Raw genomic sequence first — 25547 nt, forward strand, 5'->3', positions numbered from 1 at the left:
TAGAGGAAGAACAATTTATTAATTTGCAAGTCACACAGGAGGATAAAAGAGTATTAAAAGCATTCACAATGTTAATCAATTGTGGTCCCTAAGCTTTGGTTTGGTAAAACAAGATCAAAAATTTCAAAAATTCAACACCTACAACAACAACATCCAAAATGTAAAATAAAAAAGTGACAAAATAAATACAGTTGATGGGAATGGTAATGCCGTGTAAGTTATTACAGACTATCATATCTTCACAAACAAACCTCTTATTTGCTTATATCTCTACAGTACTACTATAATTGGCAACTTTCAGGTAAAAATAAATCAAATGCATACAAAATCAATTTCACTTCAAAACCTTGAAAGTCTGTCCTGAAGTCCATACCTTGAACTTCTTCATGGCACACTCTTTTCTGTCCAAAACGTAATAAACCACATCTCTTTGGCCATACTTAAATTTCACATGAGTGTTTAGTGCTTAGGTAACAGTTTATAAGACACTGGGAAGCACTGAATTGACATTTCTATCCCCTTCAGACTTTCTTAGATCCAAGCTTCATTGCACTGCCAGTTCCAGCAAGCCTTGTAGCTCGACGAGCCTCCAACTCCTTCTGCCTTTGCAATTTCCTCTCTTCCCTTTTCTTCTTTGCTTCCTCCATACGATTTGTGGCTGAAATATGATTGGAGTCAAAGTAAAAAAAATTATGAAAAAAAAACAAAATTCAAGCCAGTAAAAAGTTTCATGTTATGTGACTACACAATTCAGTTAATTTGTTTATATTTACAACAATAGAACAGCATATTTTGTAAAAAAATTAAATAGTGCATAATGCTAGGTAAAAGTAATACTGGAGTCAGTTTTGTTAGTAATCAATTTTGAGGAGCTTTTACATTTTTGAAAAACTTTCTGCTGGTCATGACATTCACTATGATTTTACCCCCAAATTATTGGGACTTTTTCTTCAACTGTCAATACACATTATACATATTTTACATGTTACAGATCACCATTTAGGCCTAAGCATATAGGTTAACATGCATGCTCAGTCCCATGACACAAGTTAGGGAAAAATACTTCAGATAGATAACTTAGTGCATGAAAATGTACTATAAAAATGCAACAATTTCAGAGTGTAAAAATCATTCGCCTTGACTGGGATTCGAACCCAGATCCCTCAATATCCAGTCGAGTGCTTTAGCCACTTAAGCTATCGAGCGATAGCTTAAGTGGCTAAAGCACTCGACTGGATATTGAGGGATTTGGGTTCGAATCCCAGTCAAGGCGAATGATTTTTACACTGTGAAATTGTTGCGTTGAAATGCACATTAACCGATGACTCCGTTAAAAGTTACTGTTGCGGCATCTCCTGCAGTTTCTTTGGAATTTGTACTATAAAAGCCTTGCGCACTCTGACGAGTTTTCCTATGCCTCATCAACTCATAATACACAAAACAAATAAAACCTCTTCCATGCATTTCCACCTAACTCAGAAAATATTACATGGACAATTTTTTGTCCAAAAGATAGCAGCCTTCCATGATTTACCGCTTAGTAAACATTACAAATCTACAAGTACATGTCAAAAGATAACTGATAATCATCAAATAAATTGTCGCAAACAATGGGTACATTGAGGAATTCATACATAAATTATACAAGAAGTTAGAAAAACTGGTAATAGGAACAATTTTTAGCAGCACTCCTGACATGGAGAGCCAAGTGAAATGGCATCATTGATTCACATACTTAGGGCCCTATCTCTGTGCGTGACCAAATCCCCACCTATACATAAAATGAAAACTGCCTTTTTCTACAAATACAATGTTTAAAATATTCTCTCCAACGGTAAAGACCAAATTCCATTTTCAGAAAAAAGGAGTGTACAAACTCAAGTGTAAGCGTTCAGCAGAATACGTGAGCTAAACCAGAAGGAAGTTCATAGAAAGAGTGAAGGAACATGGAGCCTATTTCCTCAACGAGAACCATAAACACAAGTTTTTGAATAATGAATTTTTGAAGGAATCAGATTATGGCCTATTATTGCCGTTCAAGCTAATTAATTGAGTAAAACCGCGTATTTCATAACTAACTTCTATAAAAAGAGCTTTAAGCTCAATTATTTAAATATTTCCTCCATGTACAAAATAAAGCAAATGTTTCAGGTACTACATTTTGGTAAACACTGGAATGAATGAATAGGCACACACTGTTTTAAACTTAATTGGACACAACGAAATAGGAATATTTTTTCATGTTGCCTCCAACTCTGTTGCCATGGCAATAATTTAAATAGTGAGCACGAAATACCCACCTCCACTTGCTTCTTCAATTGGTTCCCACTCAGCATCATCCCATCCTCCACTAACTTTTGCTGACCCTAAGGCCATTGCACTGCTTTCACCCTGACCACTAGCACCCTCTTCTGCAGTAGGTGCCTGAAAGAGATCATCAAGACCGTTCAATCTCAAAGCACGGCACTGACCCCACATTCATAATATTATACCAATCTTGGTGCAGAATAAAAATGCCTAATACTAACTGGAGCATAATACTACCCTCTAATGATTTCCACACTGTATCATGCAATGTTTAACTCTGCATTGCCCCCAAATAAAACTGAGCCAATCATTATTTATTTTTCAAAACCAGATGCTACATACTGATACCGTTTATGCATAAATTAGATTTCACAATTGGCGTCACTAATCTTAGTTTTTTTAATAATTTACCATTGTTGTACATCTATTTACGATGCATGTAACACAATACATACTCAATTATTTGCATTGTACATTCCCATTTCTTTCATTTTGCACCAAGGAGAAAGTATTAAACAATATAGTGTGATAAAACAGACTGAAACAATGGCAAGAAGAGCTCCAGTCCTGAAGCCAAAGAAAATGCTTCATGCCTATTGAGATGTGTATCTAAGATTAATAATTCTTTTGTACTTCAGCTCTTGACTTACAGTTTCCTTTTTTACATGAACAGTGTTTACTGACTTGGAAAAATGTAATTATAATTCAATTTCTCTCTCTTATTACCTAATCCTTTCAAAAATCATACAGTCTAGATCATTGAAATTACTTCTCATTCTTATCTATTACAAGGTAGAATTACAAAATATATTATTAAAAAAATATGTCTGCCAAACAATGAATAATAACACCATGCTCAATATGACCTTAGTGAGTGTAAGTCGCAAAACGAGCTTAGGACTTGGGTTAAATGAACAACTGCAAGGTCATGGCAATCTTAATATTATCAATTCATTAGTTCAGTATAAGATATTAGTTTTTGAAAATAAGCAGACTCCTCATAAACATTAAATCACTTTTTTTATTGAAAATTGTTTGAGTTTTGAAAATTTATCAAAAAATGACCAAAGGAAGTATATACCTCCTTCAAATAAAAAACCAAAATGTTTATATCCATTATTAAAATAGAAAGAAAGACTCGTACTTTTCCACAGATTTTATTATACGGTACAACGCGTTTCACCGACTTGCGGCATCATCAGGTACATGCAAACGGTCGGTGAAACGCATTGTACCATATAATAAAATCTGTGGAAAAGTACGAGTCTTTCTTTCTATTTTAATAATGGATATTAATTACTTTCACGAAGTGAAGCCTGAAACAATAGAATATATTCAAAATGTTTATATTTTTCTCATATGCATAAACATAAAAATATTAGGAAAAGATGAAAAAAGGAGGGGTATAAGTTAAAAACTTACTGTCACACCAACTTCGAGGCTTCCCCAGTCTTCATTGTCCCAGCCATCTGCATCGCCACCTTCGGCAGCTGCACCAGCTCCACTCTCTGTTGCCGGCCGTTTCGAGTCAGATGACATCAACGGCCCCACAGCAGGTGTCTGCAAAAACGTATTATTCTGCGACTTGTGATCAAGACTGTCCACAACCACAATGTAATATGATTTACACTTTAATATACCACACCAGCAAATTGTTTGAACAATAAGCATATCATTTTTCAAATATAACATCAAATTATTTAAGTTTTTCATGACTTAGTTTCAGTCAATGTAAATTTGATGAGAAATGTTTAATAATGTAGTGATTTTTATGAACCACAGAGTAGATGAAAATATTAAAAAAAGGAATCTATGAAAATAACTTTAAAAGATCATTCAATTTATTTACTTGAATTCAAATATTGATTCATGTACTGTGGTGTTAGGCATCAATGTGGGAGAGGATGTTAGAGAATATTTGCAGTTGTGTTTTGTTCAAGTCTCTCATTGACAGTGATTGCACAAACTAGTAATGGGTTAGTTCCACTTTTAATCAATTATGGGACTTGTTTAATGATTAGCTTTGCCTCTCACTTAGATTCTAATAGTTCCTGGGAATCTATTCATATCAAGTTATCAACAGTTGCAACAGTATATAAAAGTCTCGATTACCTTAAAAGAAATTATCCCCTTATTAGAAGTTTTTAAGATTGGTATCTGAAATTTTTCACACTCACACAAAGTTTTACATACAATCTTTATGATTTTTGTAAGTTTCAAAACAAAATTTATTCATACATAAACAATGCATTATACATTTTTCATTATATTTTTAATAAAATTGGTAGAAAAGGTTTCCCGCATTTTTACAGCACTACTTTTAGAAGCATAAAGAATTGTTTTCAGATATTGAGGGTGCAAAATATTTTTTGAAACAGAAAACCATCGAGGAACTTTTTCTAAGATAATGCGTTTTACAGATCATAAATTACACTGAATTACATATTTGAATTTAGAGACATAGCTCAAAAGTTATGTAGCTATGTACCATCACACATGTAAAAACTTCATCCACTAGAACACAGCTAATGGCCTAAATAGCCATTATTACATTACACTAGCCTAGAATTTCTCTACACCATTAAAAGTCACTGATAACACTACAAGATAATTAGGAGCAGCAATATTACTCCTAACGATCTGAAAATATGTGATTAAACTTGAACACTCCAAAGATGCTGACAAATTATGGACAATTATCGACCGTACACCTGTATAACAATAAATTTTCAAATGCAAGCAGACACAGATAGGGTAATGTCTTGATTGTCCAAAATGAAAGGGACTAACTTATTCCATATAATCAAAATTCAGGTAGTAGTAGTTTTGAGGGGAGGCGACCGACAGCTGAGGTCATTTGCGCCATAAGGGATGGACAGGAGAGGATGAAGGGTGGAGAGAAACCCGGCGTCGGCATTAGCCTACTCTTTACGAAAGGCGCCAAGGGTTCCGCAGTTTAACGTCCCATCCGACGGACGACGTACTCACTCAAAGTGCCCTCCACAAAGCACCTCAAGTAGGGATCGAGATACCTCTGAAAAATATTCAACACCGCCGGGATTTGAACCCGCGCCCTCAGGGTGGGAAGCCAGTACGTTAGCCCCCGCACCATCTCGATCCCCAAAATTCAGGTTAATCTAAGCTTATCAGGTTAATGCTCATGCCAACTCCACTCAAAAAATATGTAAGCACTACAATTTGTGACTTTTTTTGGACCTAGATAATGCAATAGTTTCATTATAATTCAGGGCAAGACATCATTAACCAAATGCAATATATGAGTTTCCTGGCTTGTGAACATTCATTAATGAAGATGTTTATCAAACATTACACACACAATAAATTACTAAAAGGCACGGCCTCGTTTAGCTTGTATTGCAGGAAACATTTTCTAATGACTAGCAGAGGTTTATTGTATTTCAACTAAGGAATTTATCAACCTTCGAATAAGCTCTCCATTATCACATTAAATATGGATAAAAGGCAAGACCTGAACCTACATAGTTTCTGATGAATAATTTTGATGCACCAGAAACAGAGTACATGAAACTTTGACAGTACAAGTGGCTCACATATGTAGTTTTTCAGTGGCCAACTTCTCTGATAACAAATTAGTTATGTACAGTATATGACATGTTTTTATGCATGAAGAACATACAATGTGGTACATTCATATCTAAACCTCTATCACACACGGGGTAGATGACAATCCGTAAATATGAATGATCGGCTTTAGTGAATCATTTTCAAGGGGTAATTATATTCAATACCAAATTATTAGATAGCTATACAACATAAGCTTTTCTTGGGGGCACTCCACTAAATAGAGTATACTGTTTGCACAAAGGACAATATCATAAAAATTTTATCTAAAAATGTTACATGAGATCATTTATTTACCAGAGGATATTTTGATCTTTTGCCAGGTTTTTGTTTTGTGAAAAACGTGACAGATTTGAAGTCATCCAAAATACAACAACAGGGCAGAATGTTAAACGCATAAGCTATGCTTTAAATTTTTAACTGAATGCAGAAAACTTGAGATAAAGTCCATTATTTATGCATATTACCATTGTTTAATAAAAATATAACATTTTGTTTAAATATTATTTCACTGGAAATGTTCATCAATATTTTTCTCATCAAGGGAAAAAAAATTTAGAAAACAATGCTTTAGTATGTTCATGAATTAGAGTATTTACAAATTGGGTTAGGATATCTGCATCCACACAAATACCCCATGATCCTCCAAAAAGTTGTGTGGCAAGGGGTGAAAGCACCAGTTTGAAATGCTAAGGGACAAGGGAGAGCGAGGGTGTTTAAGGAGTGAGGGAAAGGGAAAAAACACCCAAAAAATACCTGAAAAGGATGTAAGGTGTATATGATGCAGCACATGAATATATATGTTTGCAGCAAACTTAGTCCTGAGCAATTGTTGATTTTAACCACCACAGAAATTCTCAGGTTTATAAGGAAGGAGAGAATACCAAAAAACATTCACCGCCTATACAAAATACACTATAAATATAGTGCACACCTTGGTTAAGGGATTTTGGTAAATTAACCTACTCAGAGAGTATTGGAGCACAATTAAAATTTGCCAAGTTTTCACGGGGGCAATCAATATCCTTTTTAAGCAATTTGATTCAAACCAACTTTATAGTGAAAGTTCATTAGTATATTACAGAGGGAGTTACTTATTTAATAAACTTAAACTTGTATATATAATGCTAATACTTCGTTTCAAACTATGTTTCATTCTTAGGTGGTAACATAGATAAAATGTAAATAAATATAATAGCTGATTAGGAGTGGTACACTACTACAAGTCAGGCTCCTTGTAAGGACACTCAAGGCTTAATCAACCCATGGTTAATATGAATACAGGAAAGAAACAGTTGAATGGGATGTCTGAGTCAGGAGATGGGAGAGCAAACTGTAGAGCTGAATGTCCAAATAAAATTGTATCCCCAACTTATATAATAATTTCATGATAGGTAACCACAGAGCACACTATGAAATATCCTCCATTCAAGAACAATAATGAAAACCTTAGACACCTTCTATGAAGTCCTCTAATTATGCCAATATATATTCATATACATTTTTACTCCTATCTGAGGTAGCAAAAAAAGTGTACATATCAAGAAAATGTAAAATTAAGCTCACCTCCATGTCACCCCAGTTCTCTGCTTCCCAGCAAGTCTCGTCATAATCAGACACAGACTCATTCCCTTTGCTAACTTCCTCCTGCTCCAGGGAAGTCATTGAGGTTACACTGGATGTGGTAGTCGATATGCTGCTACTGGATGGTTGCTCTGTACAAAGATATTAATGATTAAAACAACGTAAGACCTCGTAGACAAGAACGTAAGACCTAAACATTCTCCGAGCCACGTGTACATTTTCAGGGAGAACAAAGGTATATTTAAGCTAGTTTTAAGACACTAACCTTGAGTAATAATGCAATAAAAGCAGCTTTTAATCATCTCTGCCACCATGATCACAAAATATTTTTCTTAAAAAAAGGTTCCTGTTACATCTGTTCTGACACTTGACCGTGGTTTTATATGCATTGCCTCTAAGTGTTTGTGAAAAGATGAATATTTTTCCAATAGGTTGAGAGTGTAGACATTAAACCAATTTTCATTCATCATGATGGCCCGTAAAAAATTATTCTGAGATATTTTCAGCTAGTTCATACTAATTTTTGACAAATTGGGCACACTTTATCAGTGTTTTGACTAATCCATGATTTACATGATTATCTTAAGCAAGCCTAAGGCATAATACAGGTATTAAAGATTCCTCAATGTAGGGGTCTTAAAGTACCAGGTTGTATAGATCCAGACCATGGAGAGATATGTAGGACAGAAAATTATAAAGCACCTTCATTTTCCACATAGAAAATAGTACTATCTCTTGATCTAGCAGGAAACCATTATCAACTAAATTTAATACATTTCATTTAAATATTCTACAGTCAGGAGGCATTATTTGCTACTAGATGTTGGAAAGGATGCATAAAGATAGCTTCAAATGAGAAAATAAGTGCTAAACCTGAGTGCCAGTGCAAGTTTGCAATTGCAAAAGTGCAAGCATGTTGATGTCAAGCATCACTATTTAAAAGATATAATTATTATGAACATTATTCTGTTTTTTAAGGCAGACGTGAGGACATGGTTGCTAATGCATTGATAAAGCCAATTCTTAGCATTAAATTTGAGGATTGCACGAATAATGAAGCATTTAAATTGGTTCTTGATATATAGTTAGCATAAAAATAAAAATTTTAGGTGATTCAAAAATAAAATAAAAAAGTTACAATCAAAGGAGAGAAATCTTCAACAAGAATAAAGATTATCAGTTTATATTCAATCTTCATTCAACTTCAATTCAAATTTCATAATTGTGCCTTAATAAAATAGCACTTAATAATAGCTTGAAACTAGGGATTCATTGGTATGAGTATTTGACAAAACTCATAAGTTCCATTCCCAAAAATAACCCAGTTCATTGATTTGTTCAACATAATACTTTTCCGCAAGTCTCTGCATTTCCAGGTTCTACATCCGTGTTGGTTGTCTTTAGGTGACAACAGTTTCGCTGGCCATCCTACCTGCATCTTCAGGTTGAAGGTATTTTTTTTCTAAGCTTTCTTTCCCGCCTTATATAGCACTGGTATAGGTATATGGCTGGTCATCAAGTACCACACTCTGATTAGATAGCCCTTTTCCATGCACTGTTTAATGGATATCTATCATCCCTGTTGATATTCCGTGTACATTAAATATGCAGGCAGGATGGCCAGCAAAACTGTCATCACCCAAAGGCAACCAACGCAGATGGAGAACCAGGAAATGCTAAGACAAGCAGTTCAATGTCATGGAAACCTTCGAACATATAATATTTTCCATTCCGTTACTTTCTTCACAAACCCAAATTTCTTTAAAATAAATGTTTTAATAATGCACTTTCCTGAAATCACTGTAAAGTCTAATTATGTTCCAATTTTTCTGGGGTGCTTGGATCTCAAGATGACAGTCATAAAAGTAAATGAAGACAAAAAATTATCTTAATTGAGAAAAGTGGCCACTATGCCCGACAAAATTAGCAAAAAATATTCCATATTTCTAATCACTAACTTTTAACGTCAAATTTTAATAATAGTTTTGTCATACAGTGCATAAGATTAAAATTAACTTGTTAGCATGATTTCAGCAAATTTCACTGACTCACTGCCTACATTTTATATATATATATAAAAAAAGAATGGACAACATAAAAATAATTTTGCAAGTGAAAGTGTTATAGGGGTTTGAAACCTTACCGACCTTGATTTAAATTTTGATTGCCAAAAAACTGAAATGGGATTAAAAATTTTCAAGTAACTACACAAAACATAAACACTTATGAGATTTCCAGGTTTAATTACTGATCACCACATATTTTCAGGTTCAATAAAATTCTAAGACATCCACCCATTTTAAAGTTTAGCAAACATCAAATGAACCATTCCACCATTAAATAGGAAACGATTGGAAACTATAACTGCCTAGTTAATGCACTTAGCTTACGACATTAGTTTATAAAAGCTATTCAGAAAAATACTCCCTTAAAAATACACCTGGATTTAAAAATATGCACAACAGAAGCTAAATTTTAATCAAGTTTATGATTTTTCCCACTTTAGCTCGAAACAAATAATTAACTTCAGTAATTCCACACCAAAACTTTAATAACCTTAACTTTGATGGGTAACATGCAAGGATTACCTAATGATCCAGGTTTACTTAAACTCTTACTTCCTGGCATCACAGAAGCTGAGCGAACAGTATCAGAGTGACTACGGTAAAACTTGGATGTCACTGCGCTTACAGCCCAACCGGCCCAGGTTGCAGCAGCATTGGAAAGGCTAGGGGTGGCAGTGTGCACATCAGCCTCTGCAAAGAGGTATTCAATGCAAATTCAGCACAAGCATAATATGATAAAACAAGTTTCAAAAGTCATTAATACAACCTGTGCTGGCCACTATTCTACCTCAGGTAAGACTACTTTGCCAACTTACCACAAAGATACAAACACCATATTTATTCAAATAAATTTACTCATAATCATGCATATCTTTGATCTAGGATTCAAGCTTTAAAAGCATGAAAAACATAGCAGTAGTTTTTATGGGAGGTGACCGACAGCTCAGGTTATTAGCGCCATTAGGGATGGACAGGAAAAGGATGAAGGGTGGAGAGAAATCCAGCATCGGCATTAGCCTGATCTAAATGAAAGGTGCCAAGGGGTCCGCAGCTTAACGTCCCATCTAATGGACTCACTCTAAGTGCCCTCCATACAGCACCTCCAGTAGGGATCGGGACACCACTGAAAAATATCTGTTGTTGCCGGGATTCGAACCCGGCCCCTCAGGGTGGGAAGCCATCCTAATTCCCTTACGAAAAACATTCTTAAGTTACACTCCCATCCCATTTTTCCATTCCTAAATTTCCTAAAGCCACTGACAATTGGCCTGAACTTATGTCTAAGGTGTCTTCATGTATTTTCCTTTACACAGGCACCCAGTACATCCAGCAAAGTATAAGCCAACACCAAAATAATATTTAAAAAATTACTTTTTATATGGCTATATACTAAGTCCATTATTTAGTAATGCTTATACTTTCATTCAAATATTCAACCAGCAATATCTACAATTTGTATGCAATAGCAAGATACTGTTATAATTAAATGTGACTTGAATAGTATTATCATGTAGTTTGAAGTGCTCTTGGTACACTGAAAAAATTGGAAAGCTGCTTAACAATTATCTTTAATGTCTTATGAAATTTTAATTAAATTTATTTTGCACCAAATTTAATTTTGTGAAAGATTGCCAATTTTTAATTAATTTAATGTCTTAATAACTGGTTACCTCATACATATTTTTTGATATACCCTACAGCTTGAATTATTTCATTTGCGTGTGAATCACAGTTTTCACTAACATAAATCTTTTCAAAAATTGAGTGATGATTATTTTAATCATAAATAATCATAATAAGCCAACTTTGAGCACACAATTTCTGCATTCAAAGACATCCAAATCATTCCCTTGAAAACATTTGGGGAAAAAATTATCAAATTTCTGGAAAAAAAATGTATTCACTGCTCTGAATCTAACCGAATTCTCATATTTGCCTTGACTTTTGCATATTTCAATGGTGAAAATAAGTCCAGCTCTCACAGAATTATATGACAGTATAGACACCCCATAGGAGAACCTTAACCCCAAAGTAGTCACACTATGGATGATTATTCAGGAAACATTTTGAATGACTAGTAAGAAATCAAAAATGTAGATTAGACCTTGGAAAGATAAGTGAGTTTTCTCTCCTGCTACAAATGTAACAAAACAACCTTTGACCCTGAACTCTTTGAGGAGACTAAATACGATGTCTTTAAATGACCATTTACATACTCTAAATTGCAGATGAGTCTACTTTATCAGCATAACTACAAGGCTGGAGTTCCTTTCATTTAGAGTAGGTTAACGTTACCACCAGGTTTCTCTCCACTCTTTTTCTATTTCCAGAAAATTTAACCTCTAACAAATAACCCATACATCTCTAACGGTGCAAATTACGTCAGCTGTCAGTTGCCTCTCATAATAAATAATACTTATGCAAAGAAATCCTCAATTTGACAGACCCAGAATGTTTTAAACTGAATTCCCATAGACCTTTGTAAGTAAATTCATATTATAGCTCAAAAATACTTTCATTAGCCAAGCTGAAGACAATCAAACAATTTTTATCAATGCGAAATGAATATGACATCAATATCTCACATGGCTTTTTTCCATTGCATTAAGGGGAATAAATTACATTTCCCAAACAAACTAGATTTTCAGAGGTGTTTTGATGGATTATTATTACGGATGATTTCCAAATACATACTATACTTAATTTAACAAAACTTCATCCATTTATTCAATGGATCAGTCAAAGGTGAAGCCTTCAATTCATTGACCACACATGAACTCGGAATTTTCCTTAAGGTCTAATTTCAGGAGAGAGTCATTAAAATATATTTTATGAAAACATTGACTTATATTTGCAAATAGATACATCTCATGCATTAATGTTTTGAATGTTGAATTTTAATCAAAAAGTAGAGTTATATACCAATAATGTAGAAATTAAAATCGAAAAAACCGCTGATCCTCATAATAATGTATCAATTGCCTACAAGCAAAGTTCTTAGTGAATGAGATCTGTCTCCGGTTATAAGCTTGCTGGATTACTAAGGAATGTGATTTCAGAATTAACTGTGCAGTCTACAAAAATATGTTTACTGAAGGGGCAAATATGTTTTCAAATTATTAAGAGAAGCAGGAAAAAAAGCTTGGGATCCTTAGGTCTACAATAAATAGCTGACAAAGAAAACTAGCAAAAGATTCAAAAAGAATTTTAGACCTTATTATACTAATTGGATGATAAAGGAGCATATGGATACGTAGGCATGCTGCCTGTCCATCACAAAATTAATGAATTTGGATTATAAAAAATTACCCATTGATTCACGCAAGCTTGGGTCTTCAGAAACTTTCTCCAGTTTCCCAAGAAAACCACGAACTGTGCGGAAAACATTATCTCGCACAGACTTTTCAGGATCCACAGTAAGCTGGCAGAGTGCAGGCAAAATTCGTGTGGCAACTTCAGACAAAAGGAAATATTGTTGTGTAGCTGCCAGGGCCAGAACACCTACAATGAAAACAAATGAAGTTGGTCCAGTGTGCATGGAGGCACAGTAATTAAAAACTTACACTAATTAAAATTACAGTCAATAAAATACATCAGACTACCATTCAAATAATAATTCTAAAACTTTCACTAGATACAAAATGAAAATAATAGCCTATTATAGTTCATAGCAGGAAGACTTACCAGCAGAGCGGGCTGGAGGAAATGGGTCTCGCATGGCACGAATGAAGGCAGAAATAAGTACCTTTTGTCTTATCTGAGGATGTAAATGTTGAGCTATTTTACCCAAACACACAGTTGTATTTGTCCGGATTCCACCCTGAATCAAATCAAAGTTATAGGGAATATAAAAAAAGGTGACATTTTTAAAATATTTGACATGGAGAACTTCAGGTATATTTAAAAAAAAACACATCACTGACTTTGTGAATATGATTTCAATTATGCTCAGATAATATAATGGCAAATGTTTTTACATTCATACCTGTTCATCCTTAGATTGCAATCTTGCAAAATGTCTAAGTACTTCTACATTCAAGTTGTTGTAATTTAATTTAGGAGCCAACTGGATCACTGACTGAAAAAGTGAAATTTAGTCACAAGCATTTAAAGAAAATTACAAGGAAAAGCAAATTAATATCTTCAAAATCAGTAAACTTACCTTGACAGTTTGTTCTCGAATAGTGGCATTAGTATCCATAAAACCAAGTGCTATTTGTGGGAAAATTTGATCATTCACGGTTGAAGCTTGCAAATGATCTTCCATCATGAAATTTAAATGAAAAATTAATGCCATTAACTCATCATTAAAAATAATTATGTTAAATCATGAACAAATATGACTACACATCTGAACAATAAAAATGTCACCATAGTTTTGACCATAAAAAGGATATTGAAATGATATCCTTAGGGTGAAATTTCCACCAATACAATCATTAAATATACAATTTTCTAATCAATTCTTGTTTTATGATTTGGGCATATTTTTTAAGAGCAAAAAGTATTAGCATAGGTGAACTTTCATAATGCAAGAATTTCACAGGAAATATCATTCAACTTGACCAGGAACCCAAATCCCTCAATATCTGATTGAGTGCTTTAGCCAGTTATGCTAACAAGACATCCTCTTATACTTTAAATTTCCAGAAGGCTTTAAAGGAATGGGACATTTTGACAAATTGCTCTTAGCAATTCTTGCATTCACTGGCACATTAGCAGGTCACTTGTCAAAGGCAAAATCAATGTTGTTGTATTTCCCACAGTTTCGTAGACTGTCATTACATTATTTGAATAAATGCATAAAGTTATTTGTTACATCTCTAGATAAAAACAGCTCTCTCCACAATAAATGGCTTACTTATAAAATTTTCTAACTGCTGAAGGAGACGAATCCTTGTAGCTCTATCATTTGAGCAAAACAATTTGACCACACAGGGCACTATTCTCTTTTGGTATTCAGCTTCATCCAGCAAACGACCTAGCTATAAATAGAGCAACAAAGCAGTAAATATATCTATTTCTAATGTAATAATATCTTTGAAAAAAAATGAGCTTTGTAAAAGCCAAATACAAAAGTATGCCGTAAAGAACTAAATGAAAGTGTTGAACCTAGCACTCACTATCAAATGATGACTGCCCAAAAACCTTATTGCAGAGTTAAGCTGTAACTCTACATACACTCAGTGGGAAAATGAAATGTACCAGAAAATTACAAGTAATTTATAATGATCCTTTCTGTATGAATGGAAATACATAAAGGCCTAGGTTGGATTACACAATATGGAGGATACAAGGTGTATTTATGCAACCATCAAAGTAAGTTCAGACAATTACAGGGTGCCTGCTAACTAGCCATTGCAAGATTCAATCAACTTTCCTTATAAACACTTTTTTCAAAGCATTCCCAGCTTTTACTAGAATAATGCACCTCACATGTGAAACTTATGATAAATTAATAAACAGAAAACCTAAAAATCAATCACTAGCACAAGAAAATGATTTCTAGATGACTAGGGCGACAGGGGATAAAACAATGCATTTCTTCTTTCTAATGAAAATCACAAAAACTAATTTGTCACCAGTGAAGTATATATTATATGATACTTTAAGCATTCAAATACAGAAAAACATCAGAGTAATCTTAACCATCAACATCTTAGCTTTTTGTGGCATCTTCAAAATCTGAAGGATTTAATTGAATATTAATGCAGTTCACTTGAAAGGTACGAAACATTCCTTTGTGATACATTTCAAAAAGAGATTCTTCCAGAAAATTTTCAAAATTCCCAGTTTTTTGATAAGGCATAATTTCCAGATGTTTTGAGGTTAGCAGACACCCTGAATCAGGATATGGTTTTATTTTAGTTTTTAATTGAACATGGGGAGCATTTTAGGCATCCTAGGGTCACTAAGGTAGGCATTAAATACAACCCATTTAACTGAAGTTAAAACATTAATTGCACGATTATCAGCACACATTATATTTGGCTCCTTTTTGCATAATTATAACTATTGAACACAAAAATAAATTTCTAGAGCATTTCAGAAAAAATTCACAAGCAAAGAGTAAAATTTTACTAAAAACTATTAATAAAATTTAGATTAAATCACAATTCATGAATTATTATAAATGAGTTATTTTTATTAGATATTATTAATTTTGATATGAATACAATTTAGTCTACAAGGAGTGAAAACAATATGTAGTGAATACCTTAAACATTGGAGTGAGAACAGCTGAACCAGCATCTCCATACTCAAAAGCAGTGATAAGCTGTGGCAAGATTTTATGTCGGCAGACATTTTCAGGAAAAGAGTCAACTTGAACAGCAAGCCCTCCAAAGAATCTATTCTTTTCACTTCTTTCACGAATTTGTATCTCTTCAAGAAAAAGAAGAGCATCCACCAGATCATTCTTGAAGTAACCTCCTGCTTTACGACACCTAGTGATTACATCTGCAGGGTTTGGTCGAGAGGCTGGGCTTGACCCAACGAGCTCACAATAAACAGGGCACAGTTGCTTTGGTATCTGAAATGATTCACAAATATTTGCATAATAAGAATAAACAAAAACATACAACATGAGTATTACATTTTGAAAATTTCCATTCATTCTATTTAAAGAGAAACAAGGGTCCATAGGATTCATAGCTTGAATAATGATGCTAAACAACTTCATATTCCATATCCACCTACTGCTCAGTTAAGCATGTGACTGTTTCCAGATTTAAATTCACTCAAGCAGGTACATGCAAACATGTTAGTCTTAACTTTGAATCAATGAGTAAAAGTATACAAAATTATGTATGTCTTCAAAGAGAACAGCAACCCTTACAATACACTCAGTTGTAACTGAAGAAAAAAATTGTAAACTGTTAAAATTCTTAGCCAGTGGGTTTGCCATTATGCTACCATATTTATTTCAAATGCTGTACCTCATGACAAGAAGCCTTTCAGTTTTTTCTTCTCCATAAAATTTTCCAACTACCATTCTTTGCATATGCAGTAAATTTAAGCCTTAATGTTAAAAATAAGAAAGTAGTTTTGAGACTCCTTTTTTAGAGAAATTAGGCATCTGAAGTTAAAGAGGTAATAAATTAAAAAGAATTTCATATAATTATTGAATTTGCATGGATAACTTTTGTTAAAAAATGTATCCAATAATTTTGAAATAATGTACCTGTTGTTTTGTCATTAATAACGCATGGCATATGATACTGGTGGATACTTTGGAGGATAATAATGTTTCAACATGAAAAAGCATTTTAAAATATGTTTCTTTGCAGCACTATGTAATCTAACTGAACTGAAAATGTTACATGATCAAAACAGGGAATGCTGGTGCATCCTGGGTTCTATGCTATCCACAGCGTTATTTTTCTTTTTATCAATGGAAAATGATACAAATAAGCGACTAATGTTACATTCACTTTTCCATGTACATATAGTTTTTCAAAGAGATTTTGTGCTTCTTAGTCCCTTTCATTGAACTAGGGTTCTCTATTATTTCAGAGATGATAGGCAGTAAAAGTGTTTTTGAAAAAAGTTTGAGAGTTTTGAAATATCATTTAGCTCTGACATGAAAAGTGAAGGCCAATTTGAAGTGAAGCTTTTTCTGAGAAAAGCCCTTTTAATTTATTTTAATATCATTGTGTGTGGATTTGACTTTATTCCATTACAGATCTTACAGTGGATCCATACTCCACATTATGAACCTGAGTAGAAAATACCTTTCAATCACTGAATTTATCCATTTCTTGCTTATTTATATTCACACTGATTTCAGGATGAAAATTTTACATTAGCTACATAAATAAGCAGTACGTCAAAATAGAGCCAAATGCACATTTTAAAACTATCACCAAAAAAGTCAAAAGCATGACCTATGGTTTGCTCAATAGCAAAAAATATACTTTTTTGGTGATTTATTTTGAATGAAACACAAGATATTTCAAGCAATGTCAGGCAATTATAAAATATTTTTTGCACTCACTCTCAATGTCTCCAAGGGTAACAAGTAGGCATTTATTAAATAACAAGTTGGCTAGGGTGGCATGTCATCAGAGGGAAAGGTATGGTTAAATATTGACTTGCAGTAGCACTTCAGTTCATTGAAGGCACCCATGGCCACAAAACTCTTTGGGTAAAACAAAATACAGTAAAACACTGTATTTGCACTCTTATAGGGATCCCAGAAAAAAGTGTAAAATGTAGGAAAATGTGAAGAGCGGGAAAAGTTGACTTTTCCCTATTGAAAATGTTTTTTTTTACCTTGTATTTCCATTTTCAAGAAGGAGAATACATATTTACCTTCAGTAATTAAAGAAAACTTAACCCATGAGAATCTGAGCTAAACCTGGGAGAAATATTTTTTCACCCAGCACAGAGCGATGCAAATAGTGGGAAAACTGAAAATTAAAATATGTAAAGACAGGGCTCTACACACTTTAGAAATATATGAAATCGTACTGGACAAAATAAAAATTATGTAAAATGCCAGAAAATGTTATTTCCAATAATGTAAACACCTGGTTTGACAGCGGAATGAGTTTCATGCAACATTATTTTTTGGAAAAGCTGTGCAAATATAATTCATGCTGTCCTTGTTTAAGGAATTCATCAGTCATGGAAGAGCATTAACCAAGTTATGCAAACAGGATTGGCAATCATATGCTTAAATATTAAAAGCAGGTATAAATAAAAGACACTTGTTACACCAAGTAACAGAAAAAAAGCTGCAAAATGTGACTAGACTATTGAGCAAGAGACTAAAATAATGACTGATATCAATTCGAAAATAACAAAAAAATTACAGAAGTAAATGGACTGTATTCAATCAATAGAGACTTTGATCTATGTTTAGCATAAAATCCCATTGGAGTCAAAACAGAAAACAGGTTCAATAATTACAATAAAACCATATTAATATTAATAATGAATTGAATGAATAGTTGAAATTATCAACCACTTAAGAGCTACCATAGTTGTTCGAAAAAAATTATTAAACTAGGTATACGAATGGGAATTAAAAAAAATATATATACCTAGGAAGAGAGGATTCAGAGGGGGACATGGTAATCCAGTCATAAGATCCCCATACTTTTCATGGTTCAACCAAAAAATTCCCTTGCTTAATAAGATCAAAATCCCAAAGAATCAGCACTTTTGGGATGCAAGTGTTGCCAACTCTTAACAAGCTAATTTGCATACACATGTCCATCATGCTTTCTGTGTAAAATGCTTTGTTTCTCAAATGAAAAGTATAAATCCTCCCATTCCGATGTCATATTCCTCTTCCCTTGGGTGTGATGTCATAATGAGAGCCAGGGGCACAACATTTATGGCTTTGAGCAGTTCACATGCCCCATATGGTGGCTTGTCCCGGCTCCTCGTGTTGGTTTTTGGCATGCTCCCAAGGGGTGCCGAAGCATTCATTAATACAAGCCATGATGCGCCATGCAAAAGGGCCTTAGTTTATGGTGCAAGTTTAACATTACTTTTCTTTGGTATTTCATTAAAGTTGATAAACACCATAAATTATACAAACCTTTTCCAAAGTCTTTAAAGATACTGGCTGGGGTAGTGGTCCATTAAAGGCTTCCCAGATTAAGCACCCAAGCCCCCACATGTCCGTGGAGCTAGGTAGGTAAAACATAAAATAATAAGAACTTCACAGAACACTATGATTAAGAATAAAAAGAGACGTTTCAGGCATGATATGGTGGAATATCATGATTAATTAAAAATAGCAATTTTCCACATAATAAAGTTTAATAAAAATAAAAATTTTCCACCAAATTAAGTTTACTATGATTAAGAAATCTGTCCCAAATAACTAATGGACATGGATTGTTGTAACAGATTAGATAATAGTATTTACATAAAATTCATGACCATGTCAAAGGTGGGATTAAAATCCACAATTTTTTCATCAGTCATCGAAAACCACTAGGTCAGCCAAGATGACTACACATGTATAATTAACTACGAGGGTCATCCGGAAAGTAGTACCCGTTCGTGAAATAAAAAGACAAAAGTAAATATTAACAAACATAAAAAATTTTATTTGAAAGAGGATACTTTAAACTACTTCTCAACATAATCTACAAGCAAATTAAGGCATTTGTCATAACGTGTGACAAGTTTCTGTATTCCTGCTGCATAGTCCTTCGCCGCCAGCTCATTGAGATACGCGAGGGACCCATCTTGCACAAATTTTTGCATAATGCAGATGGTGTTTAACAATTTCATGAACAATTGTTCGAGAAACATTGGGAAAATGCTCACAGATGTCATCAATTGTGACGCGCCGATCGTTCCTCACGAATTCGTCAACTGAGCTCACCAGTTGGTCTGAAATGACAGATGGTCTCCCCGAACGCTCATCGTCGTGTGTGTTCCCCCTCCCCATGTTGAAGTTGCGACACCACCGCCGAACAGACGACTCGTCCATTACATTGTCTCCATACACCTCCTTTAATTGGCGATGAATATCACATGGGCGAACGTTTCTTGCATTGAGGAATTTAATCACTGCCCTCACTTCACAACTGGCGGCGTTCTCAATTTTTTTAAACATTGTAAACAATCACAGAAACAACACAGGCAATGCTAGCGTCACGCAACTTGGCTCAGAGAAGGCAGACAAGCCACTGAAGCTATCTGACCTCGTCCAGCGGCTACTTGCGTCGTCAGCACTTCATGCGGCACGAACGGGTACTACTTTCCGGATGACCCTCGTATTTTATCGGTATTTCCATATCTACTCCATCAATTTTTGGGTCACCCCTCCACCATCCATTTCTAATTATCATAATTGTTTCCCAGTTAGTTGTTTTCACCTTCAAGAGTACAAATCCAAAACATTGTAGTCCCAATCGTGACATAAGATTTGGTATCACTAAGGCATAGAGTGCCCCAAGAAGTGCATAGAAATTGCCCCCAGTCAATCTAAAAATCAAACTGTCAGGTTGACAAGGAAATTCTACCCTAGAATCCAAAAATGCAATCAAAATCATTTCCACATAAATTTTTCTTGATAACAATTCAAACATGGCACATTTTATCAAAATGATGTCATTAGACTTCTGATTTCAGAAGTTGCCATATTGGAGAGTGGACGGTACAGGAAATGCTTATATGATAAGCAGTACATTACAAGGTATGACACAAATTTTAACTGGCTCCAATTTCGATTGCAGGTATTTGAATATACATTACATGTAACAAATTGACTGATTACTGCCACTTCCCTAATTTTGCTGTCAAATGGCCCTACAATTTCTACCTCTAATAACCAATAAACGACTATTTCTACCCCTAATAACTAATAGAAGAAACCTTTTAGGGGGTTTCAACATATTCTTATTGCCCACAGAAACATTGCCTGACATGATAAATTAAATCTGAGGTTGCCCCCAATTAACTTTTCATACTTGTAGAAACAGTGCAAGTTTCCATTAAGTGGCATGCAATTAAATTTTTAGCTGCTCCTGAAGAAGATATGTGAGACTTAAATGAAGTTTTAAAAATGTCAGAAAAAAGATATTCCATTCAAAAAGTTTGATGTAACCTCCACATCAATGCATTAAAAAGTTCAGCGGTGTCATTTAACATTTATAAAGTTGCTAGCATTACAAATAACATGGAGTTTTCACTCAAATTGCTGAACCTTCAGAGGTCACCTCAATCACTCAAACATTCGGATCACTTTCATAGTGAAAATCCAGGTTAACAAGACAGGCACCCAGTTTATGAAGTTTTGAAACATTTTATATCACCACTGTAGATGATTGTTTAAAATGTCAAACAATAAATGATGAATCATACCATTTTGTAATGAATCGCTGTTTACTGGAGTCTGCTTTCTCCGGCGGATCATACTTTTCCAGGCTTGGCAATATTTTAATTGGTAAACCGGTTCCTTCCAGGGCACCAGCAACATATTCCAGCCCTCCGAGACGCCATTCCCCCCCAGCATTGACAAACACAGAAGATAAGCATACATTGTTGTGCCTCAAGTTTCCATCATTGTTGAGGAAGCTGAGGGCTCTCTGGAAGATAATTTAAATTTGATTTATATTTCTATTGTAATGCATGAATTTTGGGTCTAAAATATGAAAGATTTTTGTGATCAACAAAAAATTATTTTTTTTTACTTTTAATTATTTTAATGATTTTTTTCTTAAGTTTCACTCACAATCTGTAAGCTTTTATGAATGCATATACTGATAATAATAATATTACTTATACTGATTGATTAAACTAAGGAATGTTATTAAAATGGCATGGCATCTCGAAGGAGGATCATCCCTTCTTATGATTATGGCCTAGGTCATTTATACCTATCATTGTCTAGTACGTGTGGTAACATTCTACTATTTTATATTATTGAGATGTATGTTAATCAATTTTTATAATTCCCATAATAATAGTCATCTGCTAGTGTGAAATATTATGTTTTTCTGAATTGAAGTTATTTCACACACTAAAACTATAGGTTGACTTTATTTATACAATATTTCATTTGAAATTGATCAATTATGCTTTAAAAAATGACAGAAAAAAATGAAAACATCAAAAATCAAAATACATGAGAATATAGAAAACCTTCCTGTATCAGAAATCATACTTAAAAGGTTTCAGTTTTTGGCCTTTTTTTGTTAAGATTAATTGATACTAATTGTAAAAGCAAATCGTTACCCCTCATATTTTTTATTGTCTAAGTGAAAGGCTTTTCACATCTTAAAACACGAAAATAAACTGAAGAGGAAAATACTTAATAAAAGAACTTTAATTTAGTATTTTCCCCTCCGAAGAGTAAAGTCAAAAATGCCAGGGTTGATCCCTCTAGTGCGTCCAAAATTTACAGCATTTTCCAGGTTTTTCAATCCAAATATTATCCATACCCTGCCCTAAAATATTGATTAAAAGTGCAATGGCTGAAATGACTTAATGAATAGGCTTAAACAATCTCCATTTCTACATACACAATATTATTTCCCAATATACTGTGAGAAAATGAAGGAATAATTTGAATTTGATTTGATATTTTTTTAAATGTTTGGAAACAAATATAATTACCTATTTCATGGAAAAAGTAATAAGTTTTATGTCATGATTTGAAAATGTGAGCTATGATTCTTATTAACAATTGTAAGTTACACCAGGAAAATTGACAACTAAGCTCCTTTAACACTGGTAATAATACTACATATTTCTAGAATGACAAAATTTAAAGAAACAAATTGGATGTTTCTCATCTGCTGTCACCCAAACACTCAAAGACCTCATTTCTAAGAATGAAAGTCTCTTGGATGGACTAAATGATCAATTCAAGTGATTGGGTCCTTCAAATTCAATCTAGACACACAGTGATAAGTGTGGTATTTGATCACCCGGACCCAAACCTACAAAGGAAATTATACACTGGCCAGGGGCAACTCAGATTAAGATGATAGTCACTTAATGATATGCATGATGACTTGAAGATAAAAGGAAATTAGGAGTCAAGTCATAATAAACCTCATCGATTTATATCATCATAATTAATGAGGCAAAATGTAAAGTTTGACGAAAAATTACTAATTTGGCCTTCCTTTACAAAACACAGGACACAATTGGTGCTGTACTATGTCAATAGGATAAAAGCTTAGAACTAAAAATATGTTTCCGTTGATTTTTATTAAATTCCCCACTTTTTCAATGCATTCCATTCCCATAAATAAACTCCCAGCCTTTTCTGGATTGTCCAGGTATATTGCAGGGTAATGTATGCATGAATAATATGGAAATCGATGCATAAATAATAAACTATTAGTTAAGTTTCATCACAATAAGAGTTATAAGAGGGATTTGGATTTTCTCTGACCCTTCTTAAATATGTTTTGGTTCAGGATTGGAAATAATGTAGGAGTATAAGGGAGACCATTTTGTTAAAGATAGAAGAATATTTACTTTTTATTTTATAGATTGGCAGATTATGGTGACAGAAATTGATTTAAGCTAAACACTTGGAAATCTTAAAGAAAAATATATTACAGCTGGTCCAAAGAAGAATATACGTGCATCTGGCATTTGGAAAAAAACTGAACTGATGGTTCGGCTAGATGGAGATACTATGTGGTTATAAAGCGGAGAAGGAGCAAAGAGAAGATTTTTAGGAAGGATAAATAAAGGCAGACACTTGATCAGAGCACTACATTCAGTTTTATGGAAATGAAAATGGAAACAAAGACCAAGAAGAGCTACACGTCTCTAATACTAAATAATTCGTTACATGAAGCCTAGACATGGAAAATAGACATAAGAGTAAATATCACTAGATGGCAACGGAAATAAGGTTTGTGGCACAATGAACAAAAGGCAAGATAAGGCAGACTCAATAACATAAGAGGTAAAGGTAAAGAATTGAAATAATCGGACATATTTTAGATAATGTTCATAGGAGGCAGTTAGAACGGTTTAGTTGTGGAAATAGGATGTGAGAGGAATGACTGTACTGGAATGGGTGATAACTGAAAGGATATCAAGGCGTAGGTGGATGGATGGCATACCTGAGGCGATGGGTTTAAATATTGACATCTACCAACATAAACTGTCATGGAAATATGGGCTTGAGATTCAGTTATGTCTGTAGCAAGCCACGAAAATAAAAATCTTATTAAATTTGAAAATTATAATATTGTAGAGCCTGTGTTCAGATGATTCGTGGTTGTTTAGTTTATATGAACTATCAGTTCCTAGGCACCAGTTACAGTAACAAAAGTTTTTCATAAATTATCAACAAAGTTCACACATTGTCTTCTTAATCAAAAGAGATAACCTGAGGGACGCATCACCTTCAATTCTACTAGGAGCGTTTAGTATGCTACAACAGCTAAGTTTACATAGATATGGATGCAAAAATCGAACTATTTTCAGTCATGAACTTTTCAACCGATATACTTACTTCATATCATGGTCAAAAAACACACAAAACAACAAAACTAATTGGACTTCTAGTACCTTTAAAAGGGTACTATGTGAACATGAGACCATAGATGCACATGAGTTCATTTTCAAAATACTCCACTCTTACCGTGATTTGAAAAATACCCCAAGATAGATACAGATCTCTTTGATTTCCATCCTTAGATAGTTGAGTTAGATGAGTTTCTAGGGGCTCGACGTATTCTGTTGCCAAATAAAGGACTTTATCTGACTGAAATAGCAACCATAGAATAAAATTAATCACGGAAACAACAAATATAAAATTCAAATTAACCATCGTATGTATCCCCCCACAGCTATTTATGCAAACCAACCTCTAAACTATCCAAGTAGGTAAGTATACTGGGGTGACGTAATGACTTCAATCTCTTCACTGCTGATTTGGCTACGTCAAACTGAGTTTCGTTACCATTTCTTATGTCAAAAACAAACACTGACACGTCCTCACCCGTCCCCTAAATAAATTAAGGATCCAAATGAAAATAAATGTCAGAAACTTCTAAACTAGAAAATGTTTACTCAGATACTGCAAAATGTTCACGAAATTACATTAATTATATCTTCATATCTAAATTTTGTACAGAACAAAATGAAAAAAGAAATATTTTCAAAACTGAAATTTTTGCCTCAGTGAAATGTTCTCAAATTAACATTCATTCTCACACCTTTCTTTTCCCCTTGTGTAAACCCCATACGCTAAATCCCTCTAAGCCCGGAACCGGATCGCCAATTTCATAAGGAAAGTCTTTGGAAGGGTCACGCGCAAAGAAAGACCACATACTCAAGCCATTACCCCCCTAACTTTATGCAAACTTTCATGTGAATCAAGTATGTGTATTACTTGCTCGTTTGTGAGTGATTCTATAGAAATTGACACAACCACTTAATACCCGTGATCCCAACTTCACTTCTTTCCCCCGTCACCCGTTTACAAACAACTTCACAAAAGCGCAATGTGAAACAACTGACAGAATTGGTCCGCAAGAATGTTTT

General features: G+C 33.9%; 1 protein-coding gene across 4 annotated transcripts; it reads right to left on the reverse strand.

Moving 5' to 3' along the window:
• Positions 1 to 25487, reverse strand: yata (N-terminal kinase-like protein yata). 4 transcript variants are annotated; one of them, XM_071597811.1, is made up of 16 exons: positions 25220 to 25487; positions 24869 to 25009; positions 24643 to 24765; positions 21393 to 21616; positions 19111 to 19201; positions 15778 to 16092; positions 14422 to 14545; positions 13723 to 13820; positions 13546 to 13638; positions 13245 to 13380; positions 12870 to 13061; positions 10113 to 10250; positions 7477 to 7625; positions 3730 to 3885; positions 2301 to 2424; positions 1 to 658 (listed from the first exon to the last, which is right to left on the reverse strand). In XM_071597811.1, the coding sequence occupies exons 1-16, from the start codon at positions 25331 to 25333 to the stop codon at positions 522 to 524; spliced, it is 2355 nt and encodes a 784-aa protein (XP_071453912.1). In that variant the 5' UTR covers positions 25334 to 25487; the 3' UTR covers positions 1 to 521. The 4 variants fall into 4 exon arrangements, with proteins under 4 accessions (XP_071453912.1, XP_071453911.1, XP_071453910.1 ...); XM_071597810.1 differs by having other exon boundaries at positions 3730 to 3867; positions 10083 to 10250; XM_071597809.1 differs by having other exon boundaries at positions 10083 to 10250.
• Positions 25488 to 25547: the final 60 nt, after the last annotated feature.

The sequence above is a fragment of the Hetaerina americana genome, unplaced genomic scaffold (assembly GCF_022747635.1).
Source record: "Hetaerina americana unplaced genomic scaffold, ioHetAmer1.1.p SCAF_9, whole genome shotgun sequence".
Lineage (NCBI taxonomy): Eukaryota > Metazoa > Arthropoda > Insecta > Odonata > Calopterygidae > Hetaerina > Hetaerina americana.